Here is a 21,748-nt window from a genome sequence, read left to right as displayed (position 1 = left end):
CGGGCTTTTAATCTGGGAGCAGTGTGAGCATGTGTGAGAGTGTGTGAGTGTGTGTGTGTCTGTGTGTAAGGCTGGAGGACAAGGCCAGGAGGTCTCCAGTTTAACGAGAGAAGAGCAGGCTTTTAATCTGGGAGCAGCGTGAGCGTGTGTGTGTGTGTAAAGGAAATAAATATAGGTGGTATCAGTTAAACAGTGGACTCAGAGCAAGGCATGGGAGTAGGAATCAGGGGCTTACAAGACTGATCCTTTGACTACACAGAGACTACAGACCCCGGAGAAGGGGCTTCAGGAAGCCTGTTCTGAATGCATTTGATGGATTGTGTATCTCTTAGACAGCCAGCTCCATGAGCCCGGGAGGCCAGCCTGGGGATGTCGGGGCTAAGACCGGATGGGGGGGCAGATAGTTTCACCAAATATAAGTTGGCACCAATAACGAGGCACACACTTAAAGACGTTAAAATGTAGGCAGGGTGGGGTACTTGTGGTCCAGTGGTTAAGAATCTGCCTTCCAATGCAGGGAACAGGGGTTCAATTCCTGGTCTGGGAACTAAGATCCTACATGTCTCAGGGCAACTAAGCCAGTACAAGGCAACCTCTGAGCCACACACTCTGGAGGCCGCACGCCACAATGAACAGCCTGCATGCAGCCAAAAATAAAAATAAATATATATATTTTTTTAATGTAGGGGGAAGATACAAGGCATCTTAGAACTGATGAATTCCACTAAAAAAAGTCATCAAGACAGATCAGAGAAGTGGAATATCATAGTCAGCCAAATGTCATTCATGCAAAAACAGGCTAACATGCAGGAACAGAGTTTCCGGAGACGGCATTAGCTCTTCGCCTGCTTTTACCACGGGTCGTGTCTGTGGTCTTCACCGTGCATCCCTCTCTCTCACAGGGCAGACGACCGCGAGAGCAGCCTGCTATAGAGACCTGCGTGTCCCAGTGAACGCCTCCTTCTGCAGCCCTGACGCCCGGCCGGTCACAGGGGTCGTGCCCTGCAAGGTGTCTGCCTGTCCCCCCAGGTAAGAACTGCCGCGTCCCTCTGAACGAGTGTCAGGGGTTTGCAGCTATAAGGCCCAATCCTCGGGGCTCCTGAGCCTAGGGACTAGAAGTGCCAACCGAGGCCACGTGATCCGTGATGGCAGAAGTGAGAGGAGCAAGAGCTGCCTGAACAGATGAGCCACAGAAAGTGTGCTCGGGGTGGGGGCAGGCCTGGCCCATCTGGGCAGGGGCGCAGAAGGTCTCAGAGTGGACGGCGCTTTTTCTGGCTTTTATCGGCTCAGGCTGCGGGAGGGGCAGCGGGCCATGGGCAGGGGAACTTTTTCCCACCAAGCCTCCGTGCCCTGCCCCAGTGTCTCCTGTCCTTACCGAGTGAAATGTGTTAGGAAAGCCCGTGGTGAGGCCTGTCCCGGCTGTCCGGGGAGGGTGGACCCTGTGCAAATGTGGCAGCAAGCCTTAGCCATCTTGGTCACCCGTCCCCAGCACCGCCGCCCCGACACGCTCCTCAAGAAAGCCCCGGTCCCCTGATTCAGGTGCGGGCAGGAGCCTGGGGGGGCAGCCGAGGTCCTGCCCTGCCTCCCCCAGCTGTCACCCCCGAGGCTCGCCCACCGTCTGTCTGCATCTCCCAGGCTTCATCATCACAGAGACGTTGTCAAAAGCATCCGAGTAACGTGTTTACAAAAGGGAAGCTCACTAGGCCCTTCTGACAACCAAGGCACTCACCATGTCACATGTGGCCTCATGCATCTTGATTTTAAAGACCCACAGTAGCTGGCTTTGCTGAACTTGGCCTCAAAAACAGAAAGCAGGGTCTTTGGGGGCTTCCCAGGTGGCAGAGTGGTAAAGAATCCACCTGCCAGGGCAGGAGACACAAGAGACACAGATTCAAACACTGGATCAGGAAGATCCTCTGGAGGAGGAAACGAATACTTTCCTTCCAGTATTCTTGCCCGGAGAATCCCATGCACAGAGGAGCCTGGCCGGGCTATAGTCCATGGGGTGGCAAAGAGTCAAACACAACTGAGCACAAGGACATATTATATTCTTAATGTTATATATATTATATTATATTATGTTATATTATATTATATTAGTACCTTCACCTTGTACTTATCAGGGAAGTGTAGGTCAAGGAAGTGTTGAGGGAATCCATGTAAAAGCTCTCACTCAGTCCAGGACATGTGCTAAAACACTCACTAAATCTTGGCTCTTTGCTTTTTTGCCCGGAAAGAAGAAACAAGTTCGCATTAGTTATTTACTGACGGTCAATGACAAACAGAAGAAGGAACTACGTTACATGCACCCGTCCCTGTGCACTGTCATATTACCCAACTGCACTGGGAGAATAGATCTTAATTTTAAAGCTGTTCTGTTGTCCTCTGAAATGTAAAATACCTTTCTTTCTTGCCCAGAATACTGCCAGTTTCTCCTTCCTGATTAAGTGAGCGGCACACCCACTGGGAGACGCCTGGGAGAGCCTATGTCTTTCCTACTAGACTGCCTCCTGCGAGGCGTCCATCCATGACCCTCTCAAGCGGAGGGTCCACCCGCTTCTCCGGGCCCCACAAAGCCTCCGCAGCCACAGGGCACAGCTGCATGCTCAGCCTCCCACCGTCTTTGGTTCACAGCGGGGCACAGAGGATGGAGCGGGGAGCAATGTGCTGTTTCCTGCTCCTCATGAGGGAGGCTCCCCGAAGGACCCGGGGGCGGGGGGCGGGGGGCGATTTAAAACATCTTAATCACAGCTAGTCTTCTTTATAACGGACGTGATCCAAAAAAAACAGCTCTGCGGCTCCCCACTCCCCCGCCCCCCACCCTGCGCCCCCATCGGTCTCCATCCACACGTGCGCACCGCTGCGTCTGGGGCACACAAGGGCCCCAGGTCCGAACCCAGGTCGTAAATCTCCGCGGGCAGATAGCCGGGAGTCCGGGAGCCTCCCAGCCTGGAGGAAGGTGATCTCAAATGTCTGCGAGGCGGGGGCCAGCGGGGGCACCCCGGCCCGGTCGTGGAGCATCGGCACTTCGCGCCGCGCCTTGGTGACCAAGCGAGGCCCCCCCGCGCCGCCGCCTCCGCGCGCCTGGAAGGAGGCTCTGCCGGCCCCGCGCGGACAGCAACGCGCGGCACTCCCCCGGCTCATTTGAGCGAGGATCAGGCATTTTTATGGCTTGCTTTTGATACATGAGCCATAAATCATACGGATACTTATTTCGTTTCGATTTCTCAGTTTATCTAAATGGAGCGGCTCTTCCTGTTGTTCCTCTTATCGCTCTCGTTTTCCAAGCACAAGCGTTCACTGCACGCCTTCCTGGTCAACCGGCTGAAGATAGAACTAGAGGAAATACTTTCCAGATGGTTAATGGATGCTTCGCCTCTTTCTGCAGGATTCTTCTAGGGATGCAGAGGAAGGGTGTAGATAAAGCGTCTTGTCATTCGATGCTTCCTCCCGGTACAAACGGAGCCCTTCTCTGCTTTCCTCCCGCTTGGTCTTTGGATGGTCCTCTTGTTCCTGTCTACATTTTGCTGACTCCTACAAACCCATCAGCAGAACTGTTTCTTTTACAGCCGAGATCCAGACGAGGGTGACTGCGTCCATTTGGTAGAAATGAGGGAGGAGATGAGCAGGGGAACGTCATGTTCTAGTGATTATGAAGAACTAATGATCTTCTTACCGCAATACTGCCAGGAACAGGAGAGGGGGCAGTAACACTTGTCCTGCAATAAAGAAGGCTGAGCACAGGAAGAATTGATGCTTTCCAACTGTCGTGCTGGAGGAGACTCTTCAGAGTCCCTTGAACCGAAAGGAGATCCAACCAGTCCATCCTAAAGGAAATCAATCCTGAATATTCATTGGAAGGACGGATACTGAAGCTGAAGCTCCAATATTTTGGCCACCTGATGCGAAGAGCCAACACACTGGAAAAGTCCCTGATGCTGAGAAAGACTGACGGCAGGAGAAGGGAGCGACAGAGGACAAGATGGTTAGATGGCATCACTGACTCAAGGGGCATGAGTTTGAACACACTCTGGGAGATAGTGAAGGCACCTGGCATGCTGCAGTCCATGGAGTCACAAAGAATCGAACACGACTGCGAAACTGAGCAACAGCAGCCTAGGTTTAAGCCTTGAAAATATTCACACCTGGTAGTGTGCAGGTTACCCAGGGATGAAGAGGACCCTGGTCATGGAGGCGGTCCATATATGTGAAGGGGTTTAACTCCCAGGATGGTAAGGAAGTATGTCAGTTCATTTAATTATTCAAGTGACTGGGAATAAACTAGCTGCAGGACCAGCCTCCTGGGCGTGTTCCCTGCCCATGGCTCAGGGCCCTGTGCTGGAAACCCTCCCCACTTGGTTTAATTATCCAATGCTGCCAACTTGAAATCCCTCGTGGTCTCGCACCTGGCACCGGATTCCACAAAGGACAGAGCCAGTCCTCTCACCTAGCAGCCCAACTTCTGTTTCAACACCATTAATTCTGGAATCTTTGGGAATCGTACTAGAGTGTTTCTTCTTTTAGTAAATCAATTACACGTCCCCCTTGAGTTGAGCACAACCTCATTTGTTTTTAATGTTACTTAACTGTTTCTTTGTTTGTTATATACATTTATTTATCTTTAATTGGGCGATGATTGTTTTACAATATTGTATTGGTTCCTGCCACACAGCAACACGAAATCAGTCACTGGCAGAGGCATGTCTCCTCCCTCTTGAACCGCCTTCCTGTCTCCCACGCCATCCCTCTCCTCTAGGTGGTCATGGAGCGCCGGCTTTGAGCTCCCTGCATCGCACAGCAAATTCCCATGGCTACCCACTTTACGTTTGGTGGTGTCTGTGTTTCCATGGTGCTCTCAAGTCATCCCACCCTGTCCTTCCCTCATTGTGTCCACAAGCCTGTCCTTTCTAGCTGTCTCTTTTCAGATCATGGATTTCTCTGGTGACATGACAGTGGCGATGAAGGATATAGGAGACTTGGTACACTTATCTCTTTCCACTTACGGGATGAGCATCAGCTTTGCCGAACTTCAGAACCCTTGTGGACGCGTGAAGCCACAGGTCGGGGAGCTTTGCAGAGCCCGCGTCCCCCAGGTGCTGCACTTCCCGCTGCTGTTCTTCTGGGACTGAGCTGACTGTCAGGGAACCTGGCGCTACATAGGGTTCATGCCCACAGACGCCGCCTCCTGAGGGGCCCTTCCTCTTCTTGAGAAACCTTGTCCTCCCGCCGCTGTGCCCCCACTGAAAAGGCATCTAGCTGTCTCCTTTTAACCAGAGAAACAAAAAACGTTAGGTCATCTCTGTACTTGACAGTCTTTGGAGAACCATTCGGTGTGAAGTGTGAAGTTGCCAGTGCAGGGGCTGAGCATCGAGACTTGACTAGGTGACTGCGTCATCACCTAGATATGACAGTCTCAGTGTAAACGGGGGTGTCTTACTGTATCTCCCCCAAGAAAGATGTGGCTGAACCAAAACAAGGAAGTTAGAGTACATTCAGGCTCATAAAGGTGTTTGTCACAATGCATCCGTAATGAAAACCATCATAGTGACGTTTGTTACAGCGCATCCATAATGAAAACCAAGTTACAAATATGGACGGACTGGTCCTAATCAAGGCTGACTTGACTTGTTTCCTCGGTCACTGAAATATTAAAATGGAAAAATCATTGCAGAAGTGGAGCTATAGAAGTGAGCTAACTATTTAGATCTGGAGTCCTCATTTCACACCAGAAATCTGCCTTACGTAGTTCCGTAAAATACTTGGGGTGTTTTTTGGGGGGGCCTCCTTATTTGTCTTGCCTTACTTGTTTTGTTTTGGTGCATGTTTGTGTGTCAGTATATGTGTGTGAGTATTTTGTTGTTTTGTATATCTATCCATGTGAGCAAAGGCAAAAAGGCACTTTGGAAATACTTTTATATTTCAGGGAACTTACTTACAAAGGTTAAATAGTACCTGTAATGATCATAATAGTTTTATTATTCTGGTCCTGAGACCTCAATATGATGAACTAAAATTCACCAAGTGTCCTAATAATACACATGAGAGCATATGCTTCGAATATGTTGGAATAAAAATGAAAATGAAGCCTACGAATAGATAAATGGAATACCCGGATGATAGATGGAAAGGTAGATAGATAGGTGGCAATTAGAAAGACAGGCAGGCTGTTGTTGAGATGGTGAGTCACGTCCGACTCTTTGTGACCCCATGGACTGAAGCACGCCAGGCTTCCCTGTCCTTCACTCTCCCAGAGCTTGCTCAAACTCATGTCCATCGATTCAGTGATGCCATCCAACCATCTCATTCTGTGTCACTCCCTTCTCCTCCTGCCCTCAATCTTTCTCAACATAGGTAGGTAGATCTATAGATAAATAGAATCAGTTCAGTCGCTCAGTCATGTCCAATTCTTTGCGACCCCATGGACTGCAGCACACCAGGCCTCCCTGTCCATCACCAACTCCCGGAGTCCACCCAAACTCATGTCCATCAAGTCGGTGATGCCATCCAGCCATCTCATCTTCTGTCGTCCCCTTCTCCTCCTGCCCCTAATCCCTCCCAGCATCAGGGTCTTTTCCAATGAGTCAACTCTTCACATGAGGTGGCCAAAGTATTGGAGTTTCAGCTTCAACATCAGTCCTTCCAGTGAACACCCAGGACTGATCTCCTTTAGGATGGACTGGTTGGATCTCCTTGCAGTCCAAGGGATTCTTAAGAGTCTTCTCCAACACCACAGTTCAAAAGCATCAATTCTTCGGCGCTCAGCTTTCTTCACAATCCAACTCTCACATCCATACATGACTACTGGAAAAACCACAGTCTTGACCAGATGGACCTTTGTTGACAAATGTCTCTGCTTTTGAATATGCTATCTAGGTTGGTCATAACTTTCCTTCCAAGGAGTAAGCATCTTTTAATTTCATGGCTGCAGTCACCATCTGCAGTGATTTTGGAGCCCCCCAAAAAATAAAGTCTGACACAGTTTCCACTGTTTCCCCATCTATTTGCCATGAAGTGATGGGACCAGATGCCATGATCTTAGTTTTCTGAATGTTGAGCTTTAAGCCAACTTTTTCAGTCTCCTCTTTCACCTTCATCAAGAGGCTTTTTAGTTCATCTTCACTTTCTGCCACAAGGGTGGTGTCATCTGCATATCTGAGGTTATTGATATTAATAGAATAGACTTTACTAAAACTCTATAGGTACATGTGTATATTCACTGCAAGTGTCCTAGTCAGGTCTTCTGGAAATATTTGTTGAAAACTGAAGCTTCACTCAGAGTCATATCTTTCTGAGAGGAGAATTCAGTATGTTGTTTTTTAAGTAAGGTTAGACACCATTGTTTCACTGTCTGATCCGTGAATTACTTACAGTGATTGTGGTTTTGCATTTCTAAATTTATTGAGGCTTCGGGGTGAATTTTTTGTTATTTCAGATGTTTCTACATTGAGATCAAAGAAAGAGTTAAAAAGTATGTAATTTTTAGCATTTCCAAGATTTCCGTTCTGCCTTAGGCATGGGAGTTTTTACAAATATTTTCTGTGGGAATGAAGGAATGTGTGTTTTGTGTTGTATTAGGGTTATTTATATGACAGATCAGGCTTCTTCTTTATCCAAATATGTTCCATCTAGTATGTCTGCTTCTGAGAGAAACACTTTAAAATTTCACATTAGGATTGTTTATTTTTCTGTTTCTGCTGTTAATTTTGCTTTATAGTTAACATTAAAATTCTACTTTATGTTGTTAGGTAGGGGTCTAGTTTTGGCATGAATTGTTCTTTATATTGAACAATAGCCATGCTTATTCCTAATACTGCTTTTTCCCAATATTCCTAATATGGCTTTAGTGGATGATCTATTTTTTTTTTCATTGACATTATGGCACTAGGCTACCTTTACTTGTTTTTGGCCTGCCTTACGTTTCTTCATTGTCTGTATTTTTAAATAGCTCTGTTATTAGGTTTCTCTTCACCTTGGATAATTTTCTGTTCGATTTTGAATTTATCAAATCAAGCGTATCTTTTACCTACACGCTTAGCTTGTCTACATGAGATGTGGCTGCTCGTGTATTATTAATAAATCTAGGTCAGGATTTAGGATTTGAGTCTTCCATCGTCTATGCGTCTGATCGCTTCACGCCTGTTCTCTTCTCTAATGAATGTGTACAATTCTCTTTCTACTCTTTTATGACCTCTACTGGAGAAGGCAATGGCGCCCCACTCCAGTACTCTTGCCTGGAAAATCCCATGGACGGAGGAGCCTGGAAGGCTGCAGTCCATGGGGTCGCTGAGGGTTGGACACGACTGAGCGACTTCATTTTCACTTTTCACTTTCATGCATTGGAGAAGGAAATGGTAACCCACTCCAGCATTCTTGCCTGGAGAATCCCAGGGACGGGGGAGCCTGGTGGGCTGCTGTCTATGGGGTCGCATAGAGTCGGACACGACTGAAGTGACTTAGTAGTAGTAGTATGGCCTCTACTGTAGGAAATCCTACCTTCTCTCCTTTTTTCACACCACTGCTTTTTGATATAGATAAATAACACAGACAGCCACATAAATTAGTGTAACTTTAAAAACATCTTCAGGTTGCCCACACACAATTATTATGAAGCTCTCCGAAATAAGGGATTTATAGACAAAGCTAAGTGTGCTGTGACAGCGCTCACACTGGAGTGGAGCCCCTTACAGATCGTTCATACAGTGCTGCTCGAGTTCTCTGGGTGCATTCTCCGAGGAGGGCGAGGAGGCGGACAAAAGACACCTGTGGGAAGCGGGGGGTCCAAGCATGCACCGCCTGGGAGGCAGGGCCCTTGCCTCCTGCACCCCGAGTGCTGGTAAAGTTTAGGAAGGTTTGGATCATCAGCACCGCGTGAGCATGTCCGGTGGGGGCGGGTGGTGAGCAAAGACGTGGGATTTCCAGAGAGGCAAGAGAGCAGAGCAGGTGAGGACGGGCCCGTCCCTGGTGAATCTCGCCATAAAGGACAGAAGGAGCTGCACCTGGAAATGGCCACGAAGCCAAGGGGCGGCTGCTTCCCGCCTCGTGGGAGAGCTGGTGCGCTGAGCCCTCTCGGCTTCAGGAATGACCAGGGAGGGACACAGAGCAGCTGTGAGGGTGGGGCCTCGGCAGGAGCAGGGACACGCCCAGGCAAGTGGGGGCTGGAAGCTGAGAAAGCTCCTGCCACATTGCTTTTGTTTTTCCAGTGGGGGAAAAAAAAAAAAAGCTAAGCGTTTCTGTTACTGACCTCAGGTCTGGCTGCTTGCCGCTTGAAAGCCAATACTCCAGAGACAAGTGTTGGTACAAAGGAAAGTTTGCTTTATTCAGAAGGCTGGCGACCTGGGAAGAAGGTGGACTCATGTCCAAAGGCTAACGCCCCACTGCCAGTCACAGGGAAGAGCTTTAAAGGGGGCATTTCGGGGATGCACAGGAGGAAGGGGGCTTCATGCTGCACATACAGTCGGCCCTTGACAGTCACCTTGGAAGCTTGTCACCTGTGATCTGATCAGTGTCATCTTGGTTGTTTTAAGTACAGTTAGTCTTCAGTTCCTGGGGTGGTTGGTTCCCAGTTCTTGGGATCGTGCAAGATAGAGCAGCTGATGTCATGGCTACAGTCTGATCATCATGTAGGTAACTCCTTCCACTGGGTGGGGATTTTGGCATCTACACAGCAGCTCAAAGTATATGATCCAAAATATAATCCTGCCCTGAGGAGGAACTAAAGGTCCTTGACTTCGTTTAATGGTTAAACTATTATCAATATGATTTTGTCTTTTTTGGCCTTTCTTTGCTTCAGGATTTTTGTCACTTCTCTGATGACATTTACTCTTGGGCTAAGGTTTTCCTGTAAGCAAGAGTCAGGTAGAGGAGGTGGGGCATCTGTCCTGGGAAGGGCCCGCAGGGTCCTGCTCCATTACACCACCTGGGCGTCAGGAAAACAGGCTGCTGCCTTGATGGGAAGGAGAAGGTGAGATGGGCAGTGCCCTGGACAGCCATGTGAGTCAGGTGGGCACTTCCCTGAGTGCCCACTTGGGTCTGCAGGTCCTACAGAGAGCCTAATCACACAGGTCATGGGTACAGGTGTGGTGGTCACAGGTAGCTCAACAAGAATTAGGATAAAAGAAAAAAAAAATCCAAGAAGGTGAAAGCATTAGTTACTCAGTCGTGTCCAAACTCTTTGCAACCCCATGGACTATAGCCCGCCAGGCTCCTCTGCCTATGGAATTCTCCAGGCAAGAATACTGGAGTGGGCTGCCATGCCCTCCTCCAGGGGATCTTCCCCACCCAGGGATCAAATCTGCTTCTCTTGAGTCTCCTGCATTAGCAGGCAGGTTCTTTACATCTAGCACAACCTGGGAAGCCCTTAGGAAGCCTGTCTCCTTATTTTGTTTTAATGTATGACAAATCCAAGGCCGTAGCATCAGACAAATCCCTGAACCTTCTCTTCAGAGGTAACATGCAACCTACCCTGCTATCCCAGATTCAGAAGTCAGCATGAACCTGGGAAGGGCAGGAGGGGATGTGGCCTTTATTTCTTCCCTAAGGATGAGCCCACAAGTCCAAACTGAGCAGGTCAAGGGGGAGGGCAGGGGAGGGAGTGGAAGAAGGCAAAGGTGGCATCTCCCTGTAACCCTTCTGAGGGCTGCACCCCTCCATCCCCTTAGAAAGTCTGCACTCTAGGCTGGCGGGATCTCAGCTTCACATCTGTCTCCATAGCAACCTCTGCAGAGGGTGGGCTTCTGACTCATAGAGGCCCCATATGGTTCTTTAAGGTTTCAGACCAAATTTACAAGATGATACCACATGGTAAAGTGGAGAAGGAAATGGCAACCCACTACAGTGTTCTTGCCTGGAGAATCCCAGGGACGGGGGAGCCTGGTGGGCTGCCGTCTATGGGGTCACACAGAGTCAGACACGACTGAAGCGACTTAGCAGCAGCAGCAGCAAAGTGTGACATGGCACTTTTCTGCTCCCTGAAAAGCTACCTGAGTTATTTTGGAAGAAAAATTCTTTTTTTCCCCCTCCATTATAATCCTCCTTTTTGCCTGCCTTCCTCACCCCACCCCACCTCACCCCCTGCCACCTTAAAAATACTTTCACTAAATTAAAAAGAAAAAAATCAGCAAACTCCTAGGACTAGGAAAATTGAGCAAATGAGTATAGTGAACTCATGTAACCCTGAAAGAGCTGTCGCCTAAGAGGGCAGCCGAACTAATTGACCAGAATCAGATACAGGAGTTTAATCATTCATTTTGCTGTTCACATTAGACTTTTCTTAGTTTTGATGGACTTTTGATGTCTTGTCATTCCAAAGTCATCTACAAGCCACATGATTTTGCCAAGCATATTCACCAACTGTGGTGACTTTATAACATTAAAGTCTCAGGAAAAAAGGAGTGTAACTTTAAATTAATTTTAGCATGTGGCTATAAGATATTATGACAAGTATGAATATCATCATTGAATCTTAGATTATTTTTCATCTTATTTTGACAGTGTTCCTGCTTCAGCAGTCCCTATTTTATTTATAGTTTCTGATAAATATTACTTATGATTCATTGCATTTTAAAGACATGCATAATTTTTAAACAGTATTCCCAGAGCCAAAGAGATCCTCATATATATTTGTTTAGGTAAACTACATTTTCAATTAAAATACCCCTTTCCAGACAGGACCTCATTTCAACAAAGAAATGGTGTTGCAGGATGAAATAGCACCACATGGCAGAATGAAAGATTCTGCATTCAGCTTGGTTTCCGTGTTAGAACTAACAGGTTCCGTGTTAGTTCAGGGCCAAAGACCTAGAAGAGGACAAATTCTTAATACACTTTGACTGTGGTCACCAGGAATGTAATTGTCATAAAGACTGCAGTCTCCTAGAATGTTTAGATTTGTCTGGATCCCACACAACACAGGAAAACACACAAGTGTCCCCCTCCTGCCTCCAGCCACCATGTGATAGCAGCCTTCTTTTATCCCTACATCAAACAGAATTCCAACTACTGGGATTCTTAATTGTTTTCATGCATTTATGACATCTAACAATAAAAAAGACTGAAGAGAAGAATTCACTTAAATCCTCAAAACTCTGCATTTGCACTAAACCTTGGTCTTTGCTTCTTACATGCATTGTTTTAATTGCTTTTTAAAGGCTTACTCTGAGAGGCCACACTCCCTGTCCCACGCACGCAGCCCCACTGACCAGGAGGAACAACTCCCTTACCTTGGTTCTCTCTTCTGGGGTCTGTTCCAGTATTTCTCAATACTGGGTGTAGTCATCATTTTCCTCTGTGAGGGCTTGGAGACCACCCTTTGATCCGCCACAGGGGAGCCTGCAGCTCTTCAGCATCATTTTGTGTGACTCTCACATCACTAAGCTCTCTCTTCACACCAAATTCCTTTACCTCCATCCTTCCGGTAAGGTTATATCCCAAATGGTATTCATTGTTGACATTGTTATTTATTATTCTCTGTTAAGCAGAACATCCTGATTCTGTATCCTTTTGTATATAAAATTGTATTTTCTAAAAGCTAATGATTGCATGAATTTTTTTTTTTTTTACATAAACCCTTAAAAAAATTCACGTTCGTGAACTCATTTAACCAATACATGTTGAGTGTCTACTCTGTGCCGGGCACTCAGCATTTATCAATGGGATAAAGGTCCAAGTCTTGAGAAGCTTAGTGGGGAAGAGACAGTCAATAATAAACATAGTGTATTTTTGAAACAATGGCATGTTTAGAAGGTGATAAGAACCATGGATATAAAGGGAAAAATAGAGCAAGGCAGAGGAGATTGGCACCATGGGAGCAGAAGGGTCAGGGTGTCGGGCAGACCTCAGTGAGCAAGTGTGGACAGGGTTTATAGGAGGTGAGGGTGTCCCAGGTCTGTCCCATGCTTCTCGCTTGGTTAAACGTGCCAGAGAGTCTCTTCTCCCTGGGGACCTCGTCCTGGGGCCTGGGCACTGGGGGAACCAGTGCCACTGCCTCTGTTCCAGCCCGTCGTCCTGAACACCCCTTCTTTCTCTGCCATGTGGATCCCACTGCTTCTTGATTGCCAGGCCATTGTCTGTCTCCGCTGGCTGACACCGTATTTAGGAAACAGCCTCTTTCTCCTGTCTGAGAAAGCGTTCGGGGGAGTTGAACTTTCTGAGGCTTCAGGGATGACAGAGTTTGAAAGGAGGGTTCAGGGGTGGAGGCCACGCTCACTTGGACTTTTATGGGCATGACATCACCTCTTCCGTCCCCTGCGCCTGCTGAGAAGTCTGCTACTATTTGGATTCTCAGTCATTTACTTGGAAACGGGGTATTTTTTTTTAATGTTTACCTCTCCTTTTGTAAAATCGCAGGGTTCTTTTGTTTATTCCCAACTTTCTCATCTGCTTTCATGTTGTCGTATCTTCATTTGTTTGTTGAGCCTACATGGGCCCTGCGGGTTTAGGGGGAAAATGGGTTTAATCACCTCCCCCTTCATTCTGCACATTCTTGCCTTCTGAACTCTGGATGCATTAGGCTTGGATTATAACGTGCTCGTTTTCTTTTCAAATGCCGTCTCTTTCTTTTTTTGTTCTAGGAGATGTTTAAGGTTCACCTTTGAAGTTTTCTGCTGTGGACCGTTTAGCCTGTTGTTAAGTACCTGACACACTTTTTTTTTCTTTTTTTTTTTTTTTTGTTTTTGATTCTTCCCTCTGTATTAAGACATTTTGCTTCTTTTTTTCTCTTTGAAAATTCTCAAAAAAAGAAAACATTATATATTGCTGCCCTTCTGTTATTTTTCTTTTTCTCTCTCTTCATGTCCTGCCTCCCTCTCCCTCCCTCTGCCCCTGCGCCACACCCCCTTACCCACAGGTCCTATGCCCTCTGTATTGCTCTCCTCTAACAGTCGTGTGGTGGGGGTTTCTCTTTCCATCTTGTGCTGGCATCTCCCTCCGATGCCTCGCAATCCTCTGTTCCGCCATCAAGATGCTCATTAGACAATCTCCGGGCTGAGACAGCGTTCTTCAGCAGCTCTGTCCCTTGCCAGAGTTTCCCCTGGAATCATCTATTTCTCCAGTGGGTCCCGTTATCAGATGCATGTGTATCGGGAGCAGGCCAGCTCCTGTGCCCAGCACAGCAGAGATGGGCCCCGGGGCAGGGGGTCTCAGAGCCTCCCATTCTAACAACCCCCGGGTTCTCCCACATCAGCCTCTGCAGGGGAAACCTCCTTCCTGGCCTTCACTAGCAGCGGGGGAGGCAACAGGGGTGAACATGCGGACTTGATCCACCACGTCTCACTACAGGCATCTGTTTGCTGTCATTAGATTGACAGCTAAACAGCCGTGAGATAACGAAATCGGCACAGTGCTGTGCTATTAGCGGTGGTAAGTTGAAGCAAGGCAATGGAAATATGGAGGAAAATTATTGGAAATTTTTACACATGCCTGTGGTTACCAGGTGGCTCAGATGGTAAAGTGTCTGCCTGCATTGCGGGAGACCTGGGTTCAATCCCTGGGTCAGGAAGATCCCCTGGAGAAGGAAATGGCAACCCACTCCAGTATTCTTGCCTGGAAAATCCCATATATGGAGGAGCCTGGTAGGCTACAGTCCATTGGGTCACAAAGGGTCAGACACGACTGAGCAACTTCACTTCACATTGTTAAATCAGTTCTGTATTGAAAAGAAAAGAAAGTAAGTTATTCCTACAGTGATCAGCACAGCCCAAATGACCTAGATGATCCTGACTTCAAAAGTCCCTTGTCTGGGGAGCCCTCTCAGTTCCAGACCAACGAGAGCAGCTGGTCACTCTGCCCTCTCCCCCAACTGTGTGACTTGTAAGAGTTGAATCATGGTAGAAAATGCCTCTTCTAAATGCTTATAACCAGTGGTGTTCACTGCTACATCACTTTCCAAAGAGGAGTAGGAATGCCCAAGGAACCCAGGCGCAATGTCACTGAGGGAATGTTAGTGGTTGGGGGGTTGTGTGGAGCCCCCAGAGCTGAGGCTAGAAGGCTCCTCTCGATCCCATCTGATTTCCCAGTGTTGATGTTACTGTCCTTACAGGAGTTGACCTCAATTATATAAGCTTCAGGCCCCACCAAACCTAGATCTCCCCAGTGATGGTGATGATGATAATGATAAAATCATACTACCTGGCAAGTGTGTAGTGCTCAATGAAATGAGGGATTAAGCCATCAATCCCCAGAATAGCCTCAGTTATTATCTGGATACTGTTACCAACCCCGGGGTTTAGATGTGCAGAACTAAGGCAGATGGGCTTTGGAGAGTGTACCCAAGAAAATGATCAAGGAAGCACTTGAGCCAACCAGACAGCTGTTGTACGTGAGTCAGTGTGAAACTGTATGTACAACTCCTTGTCTTCACTGGTTTTCTGTGTGTGTGTGTGTGTGTGTGTGTGTATGTGTGTGTGTGACATAGAAATTAGAAGTCCCATAGGTTCCAGTTTGTGCAGAGCAGTTCCAGTTCGTCCAGTTACCCAGCTCCTGATGTCCTGCTGTAAGTAACGGTGCTCTTTTACCCTCCAGAGTGTCCTAGTTTGGATGATGAACTATTTGGTTGATCAGCATGTGACCCTTGCTCTCTAGATAATCATTTGGGGAAATTTGTTGTAGGACCTTGTCAGACACATTTCTTATAACGGTCACATGATATTTTTAAATTAATATGCAATGAAGTTTGTGTTTTCAGTAAAATCTTATTCATACAGCAGAGAAAGTTTTTCGTACTTTCAGTTCAGTCCAGTCGCTCAGTCACATCCAACTCTTTTTTGTGACCCCATGGACTGCAGCACGCCATGCTTCCCTGTCCATCACCAACTCCCGGAGCTGGCTCAAACTCATGTCCATCGAGTCAGTGATGCCATCCAAACATCTGGTCCTCTGTCATCCCCTTCTCCTCCTGCCCTCAATCTTTCTCAGCATCAGGGTCTTTTCCAATGAGTCAGTTCTTCGCATCAGGTGGCCCAAGCATTGGAGCTTCAGCATCAGTCCTTCCGAGGAATATTCAGGACTGGAATGACCCACAGATTCTACTCCCTCTGAATAGGATGAAAGTGAAAGCATCAATTCTTCGGCGCTCAGCTTTCTTTATAGTCCAACTCTCACCCCCATGTCTCACACCAGTGACCTGGGACGACGTGTATCTGTGGCTGTAACTGCTTGACCGGCTCTAGTGCTGGCCGCCGTTTCAGTGGTTTATCCTCCTGGGCCAGAATCTCACTGTGTGATGCCTGTAGTGTTTCACAAACCAGTTGTCTTTCTTAAAACTTTCCTGTTTCTTCTTGAATCCTTTCTTCCAGGTGAATTCATGTTGTCAAGCTAAGGAATATAAAAGAATTCTTTTGACATTTCAACTGAGGTTATTTTCCATTACTAGGTTCCTTTAGACCTAATTAATTGGTAATTGAAATCTTGAAAATATAGAAGCTACCAAGGTTTTTTTCCTTCATCATTCCATTTAGTCATTGGGTTCTTCAAGAATAGTTCATAGATTTATTTCCATAAGTAAATATATTTTATTTTCCTGAATATTTCATAATTTTATGCCATTATATTTTACTTAGTTATTCTTTCCTACAATGAAATAGTGACTTTGTACCCTGACACTAAAATTTTATATTTTTTAATTTTTCGGTAGTAAACATATTTAACATTATATTAGTAAACTAACGATGATAGTGCTGACTTCCTTTTCCACTGTTTATACCCATCGTTCACCTCCACCCCACTTTAGTTTCAATGGCGTATGCTTTCTGAATAATACTAAAATATGTTCTTTCTTTTTTATTGATCCCTATTGGTCTGAATCCACATTTTTACAAGTAAGTGCTGGTTCTTCACTTAATAAAAGCCATCCATTGCATTTCTATTTGTTTGTCTTTTGGAAACTCCACTTGTTTCTGTTCTCTCAGGAGATACTGAATTTTGGCCAGTGCCTTTTCTTCCTGACATAGCAGTTTTGTGGCAGACATGGAGAGGTTTAAGAAAAGAAGCTGACGAATCCGTTTTATGAAGTTTGTGAGGTTCTGCACTCAGCACATGGCAGAGCTGACTTCCTATCCCCACCCCACCTCCAAGGAAGCCCGGAGGACATGGTCACCTTAGGATTTATAGCCAGAGTGTCTCGGTGACTATCCCTTGGATCAAGAATATTGGCCCTCTCTACACACACAGGTCTGTGGGCTTTACAGGCAAAAGACGGAAGCTCGCAGGGACCAAGGGACCACACTCTATGAGTGTCGACTGAAGCTCTGAGGGTATATCCAAGTGTCAGCCCCAAGTCGCTGGAGGACGCTGGAACTAGGATGCATTTTCATCATCCAAGCAAGTGAACACTTGTGATGTTAAATTTGTGAAGGAAAGAAAAACACATCTCACTCTCCAGCCTGAGATTAATGAGGCCTGGGCTCCCTGCTCTCCTCTTGTGATCCCTGCACTCCCATCATTCACTCCAGCCATCGCTGTGTATGCTTTAATTGTACAGATTTCTTTGTGATTTTCATACATTTCATAACATTAATCTGTGATTTCATTTGTGTGCTGCTTCTGATAGATAAAGTCTTGTAATTATTTCATCTGTTTGCTTCCTATTTTTATTTAATGTTTCTCTACTGTTGAAAGTGAAAGTCTCTCAGCCATGTCCGACTCTTTGTGAGCCCTTGGACTATACAGTCCATGGAATTCTCCAGACCAGAATACTGGAGTGGGTGGCCTTTCCCTTCTCCAGGAGATCTTCCCAACCCAGGGATCGAACCCAGGTGTCCTGCATTGTGGGCGGATTCTTTACCAGCTGAGCCACAAGGGAAGTTACTTTTCTAATTTTTGACTTATTGCCTTTTCACCCCTCTTTTTATTTCGGAAACATACAGTATATTTCTCAGTCTACTTTAGATGCCTGTACTGTTTAAAATCATATACTTAGGCTGTTCTTTTTTGATTTATCAACTTCACAAAGCTATATATATATATATATATAGAATTATATATATATATATATATATAATTATATAAATCTATATAATTAAACCCTATTTGGAAAAATAAGATGATTAGAACATTTCTACTTCTTTCATTCTCTGCTATTCACACTTCAGTTCAGGCTTTAATCTTTGTTATAATTGCTTGCAGGTTTCTCATTTCCATTTGGCTTTAGTGTTATTATTTTTTTATATCATGCGCCTCTATCACTTCAATAATTATAGAATGTTAATTCTGTGTAACAATTGTGACCACAGTTGTTTAAGTGAAACTGTCTGTTTAAATGGATCCAGTGGCAACTCATTGGAAGAAACCCTGATGCTGGGAAAGATTGAAGGCAGGAGGAGAAGGGGATGACGAAGGATGAAATGGTTGGATGGCATCACCAACTCAATGGAGATGAGCTGGAGCAAACTCAGAGATAATGGATGACAGGGAGCCTGACGTGCCACTGTCCATGGGGACACAAAGACTCGGACACGATTTAGCAACTGAACACTGAACAAAGTGGCCTCACCAGTCTTTTCTTATACAATAGCTTTCTCATTCTTGAGTTTAGCAGTTTAAATGTTTTCCTGGTCAGCAGGAGTGTGTCTTAAGAGAGTTTTCAATTAGGATAATTAAATCATGAATTTCCTTTTAAAAAAGTGCATGCTCAGTCATGTCCGACTCTTTACAACCCCATTGACTGTAACCCACCAGGTTCCTCTGTTCATGGAATTTACCAGGCCAGAACACTGGGGTGAGTTGCATTTCCTACCCTGTGGGATCTTTCTGAGCCAGGGACTGAACCCACATCTATCGAATCTCCTGCATTGGCAGGTGTATCTTTACCAACTGTGCCACCTGGGAAGCCAAATTCCTTACCCGTCTGGGAGCTTCCTTCTGTTGCTTCTCTCCTAGCTGCCTTTCACATCCTTCTGTCATCTGACCTCTTGCTTGCTTCCAAGCTCCCTGACAGTGTAACTCTAGTTTGTAAAATTGTTTTTGATGAGCACATCTTCTTTGAGAATACTTCATTTTCCTTTTTTTGTTTTGTTTTCTGAATGCTGTGTATCTCTTCTGCACGTGCATTTGATGGAAAGAAGGTTGTCTGCAATCTTCACCTAGGTTCCATACAAAGTTCCTTTTTCTCAGCTCATTTCTGACCAAGGAATCTGCATCCAAGTCCTTTACATCCCCAAATGGAGCTGGTCTCCTTCCGCCTGGCCTTGTTCCTGTGGTGTACTTTTCCCAAGTGCTTTATGGAGCAAACATGGATGATGTGTAACGTGAGTAATCCCTCTATTTTGATTCTTTTCATATGTTCACAACTTCTCAGCCATTTATTTGCTTTGGAGAAAAGGAATCTCTATGCTACCTCACTTGCACTGTCTTTCCCAAAATCTCCACTATGATTTTTTTAATTAACCAAAACAGATTTCAGGGAAATGTGCCTTTTTATCAAGTTTTCAAAGAGTGTTCATAACTCATCAAATCGCTCGTTGGCCTACCTCTGGTCATCAAAGTCATTAACTCAAAATCCGGTCTATTGATCGATAATAGAACCTGCCTGCCAGGGCAGGAGACAGAAGAGGTTAGTTCCTTCCGTGGTGAAGGGCGTGGCGGCCCACTCCCGTATTTTTGCCTGGAGACTGCCATGGACAGGGACCCTGGCAGGCTATAGTCCATGGGTTTGCGAAAAGTCAGACACCACTGAGTGACTGAGCAGGCACACCACGTAAGACAATGTTACTATCCTGATTGCAGCAAAGACATTTGTGAAGGGTTTCTCCAGAATGGGTGGGCCTTCCTGGTGGCTCAGATAGTAAAGAATCTGCCTGCAATGTGGGAGACCTGGGTTCGATCCCTGGGTTGGGAAGATTCCCCCAGCAAAGGGAAAGGCTACCCACTCCATTAGTCTGGCCTGGAGAATTCCATGGACTGTATAGTCCATGGGGTCTCAAAGAGTCGGACACGACTGAGCGACTTTCACTTCTCTTCTTCTCCAGAATGGGTAGCTAACCACAATGTCACCTGTGTTTGTGACATCCTTCCAGATGGCCTGGGAATCGCGGGTGTCAGTCACAACTCTGGAATCCTGGCTCTACCATGTGTCCCCACATATCCTCAACACATAAGCTAGTATTTCTGAACCTCAATTTCTCCTCTCTGAAATGGGCATGATAAGCACACCTGTAATATAAATTTGTTGTGAGAAAGAGTTAACATAGCTAAAGCTCCTCATTGAATGCTAGCTATCGTAGACTCGGGTTCAACCCCTGGGCAGGGAAGATCCCCTGGGCGGGAAAGATCCCCTGGAGGAGGAAATGGCAACCCACTCCAGTATTCTTGCCAGGAGAATCCCACAGCCAGAGGAGCCTGGCGGGCAGCAGTCCATGGGATCGCAAAGAGTCAGACACAGCTTAGCGACTAAACCACCGCCCCATTATCACTAGTACTATCGGAACCCGGTAGACTAGAGGGATATGGGCATTGGATTCATTAGCCCAGATCATCTGGCTATAGATTGTTCAGGACTTGGAAAATTTATTGGTTTCTCTAGGACAATGAAAACCTGCACAGCCTGTCCGATGTCACTCCACGCCTGTTTGATGCACAGGGAGCCATACTGACCTCAGCACTTTTTGATGCCTTTACTTGCTGTTCCTCTGGAGGCCCTTTATTTAGTTCAAAGAAGCAAATTTTCCACTGATTTCCATCCTATGTCTGTGGACACTAAGGCAATTCTCTCATGGCTACTTGTGCAAATGTAGACCTTACATCATACGGGCAGTTAAAGAAAGACATCATCGTACTGTCTAAACTGCCCAGACATCGTTTCCATGTTCTGCATATGATATTTTGGAATAAATTATCATAAATGCTACACTGCTTGGCTGCTATCCCAATTTGAGTCATTTAAACCAGCCGAGTTAGAGAATGAAGTCTTTACATGTGGGGCTTCTCCCTGCCTCAACCTGTTGTAAGAATATTGAGCATATGAGAAAGCTTTTAAATATAAAATAGAGGGCCTTCTTTTGTCTATATAGATAATGTAAGTACTGTTGAATTATTAGGCTCTTTTGCAGCACAGGCTGATCAAGCATGGCAAGTGTAATACAGCAAATATCACTGAATGTGATACCAGGATAGTATGAACACATGCCTTTTCACACTGCTTTGGTCTTTGAGCATCAACATTTTTAAGAGCAGTAGATGAATACAGGGGCTTCCCTGGTGGCTCAGTGGTAAAGAATCCTCCTGCCAATGCAGAAGACATGGATTTAGTCCCTGGAGAAGGAAGTGGCAACCCACTCCAGCATTCTTGCCTGGGAAATCATGTGGACAGAGGAGCCTGGTGGGCTACAGTTCATGGGGTCACAAAAGAGTCAGACACAACTCGTTGACTAAACAACAACGGATGAATATAACATTTACTACATGGATCCTCTGGTAAGTTTTGTAATGTTTCATATGAAGCTTTAGATTAGGAAAGTGATTCCGAGGAATAAAACAGCGTTTAACTAAATAATTACTAAGCAACTAAATAAGCAGCACTGCTCCTTAACTAAATACTCCCTAAAGTGTTACAGCCTTTCAGTGTTTACAAAGACATGAAACACAGCTGATAGGATGCAGTCCAACCAATGTGTACCTAAGACTTGGTAAGAAGATAAGAAATAAGTGATCTTCAGTGTCTTGAAGAAGAATGAATGCAACTTAAGAAGGTAGTTTCCTGGGGACAGGAGCCAGGAGGTTACATAAATATTGTTCTACATACTCTTACGTGTTCATTTCC

General features: G+C 46.0%; 1 protein-coding gene across 1 annotated transcript in view; it reads left to right on the top strand.

Annotated features, from left to right (window-relative positions):
- Window positions 1-21,748, top strand: part of ADAMTS16 (ADAM metallopeptidase with thrombospondin type 1 motif 16) — a 193,637-nt gene that overhangs the window by 144,846 nt on the left and 27,043 nt on the right. Inside the window, exon 17 of the mRNA XM_059878822.1 lies at window positions 903-1,029. Within this exon, the coding sequence (XP_059734805.1) occupies window positions 903-1,029 (127 nt within the window). The remainder of the gene's footprint in view (window positions 1-902; window positions 1,030-21,748) is intronic.

Source organism: Bos taurus, chromosome 20, assembly GCF_002263795.3.
Source record: "Bos taurus isolate L1 Dominette 01449 registration number 42190680 breed Hereford chromosome 20, ARS-UCD2.0, whole genome shotgun sequence".
NCBI lineage: Eukaryota > Metazoa > Chordata > Mammalia > Artiodactyla > Bovidae > Bos > Bos taurus.
This window is presented reverse-complemented; position numbering and strand designations above follow the sequence as displayed.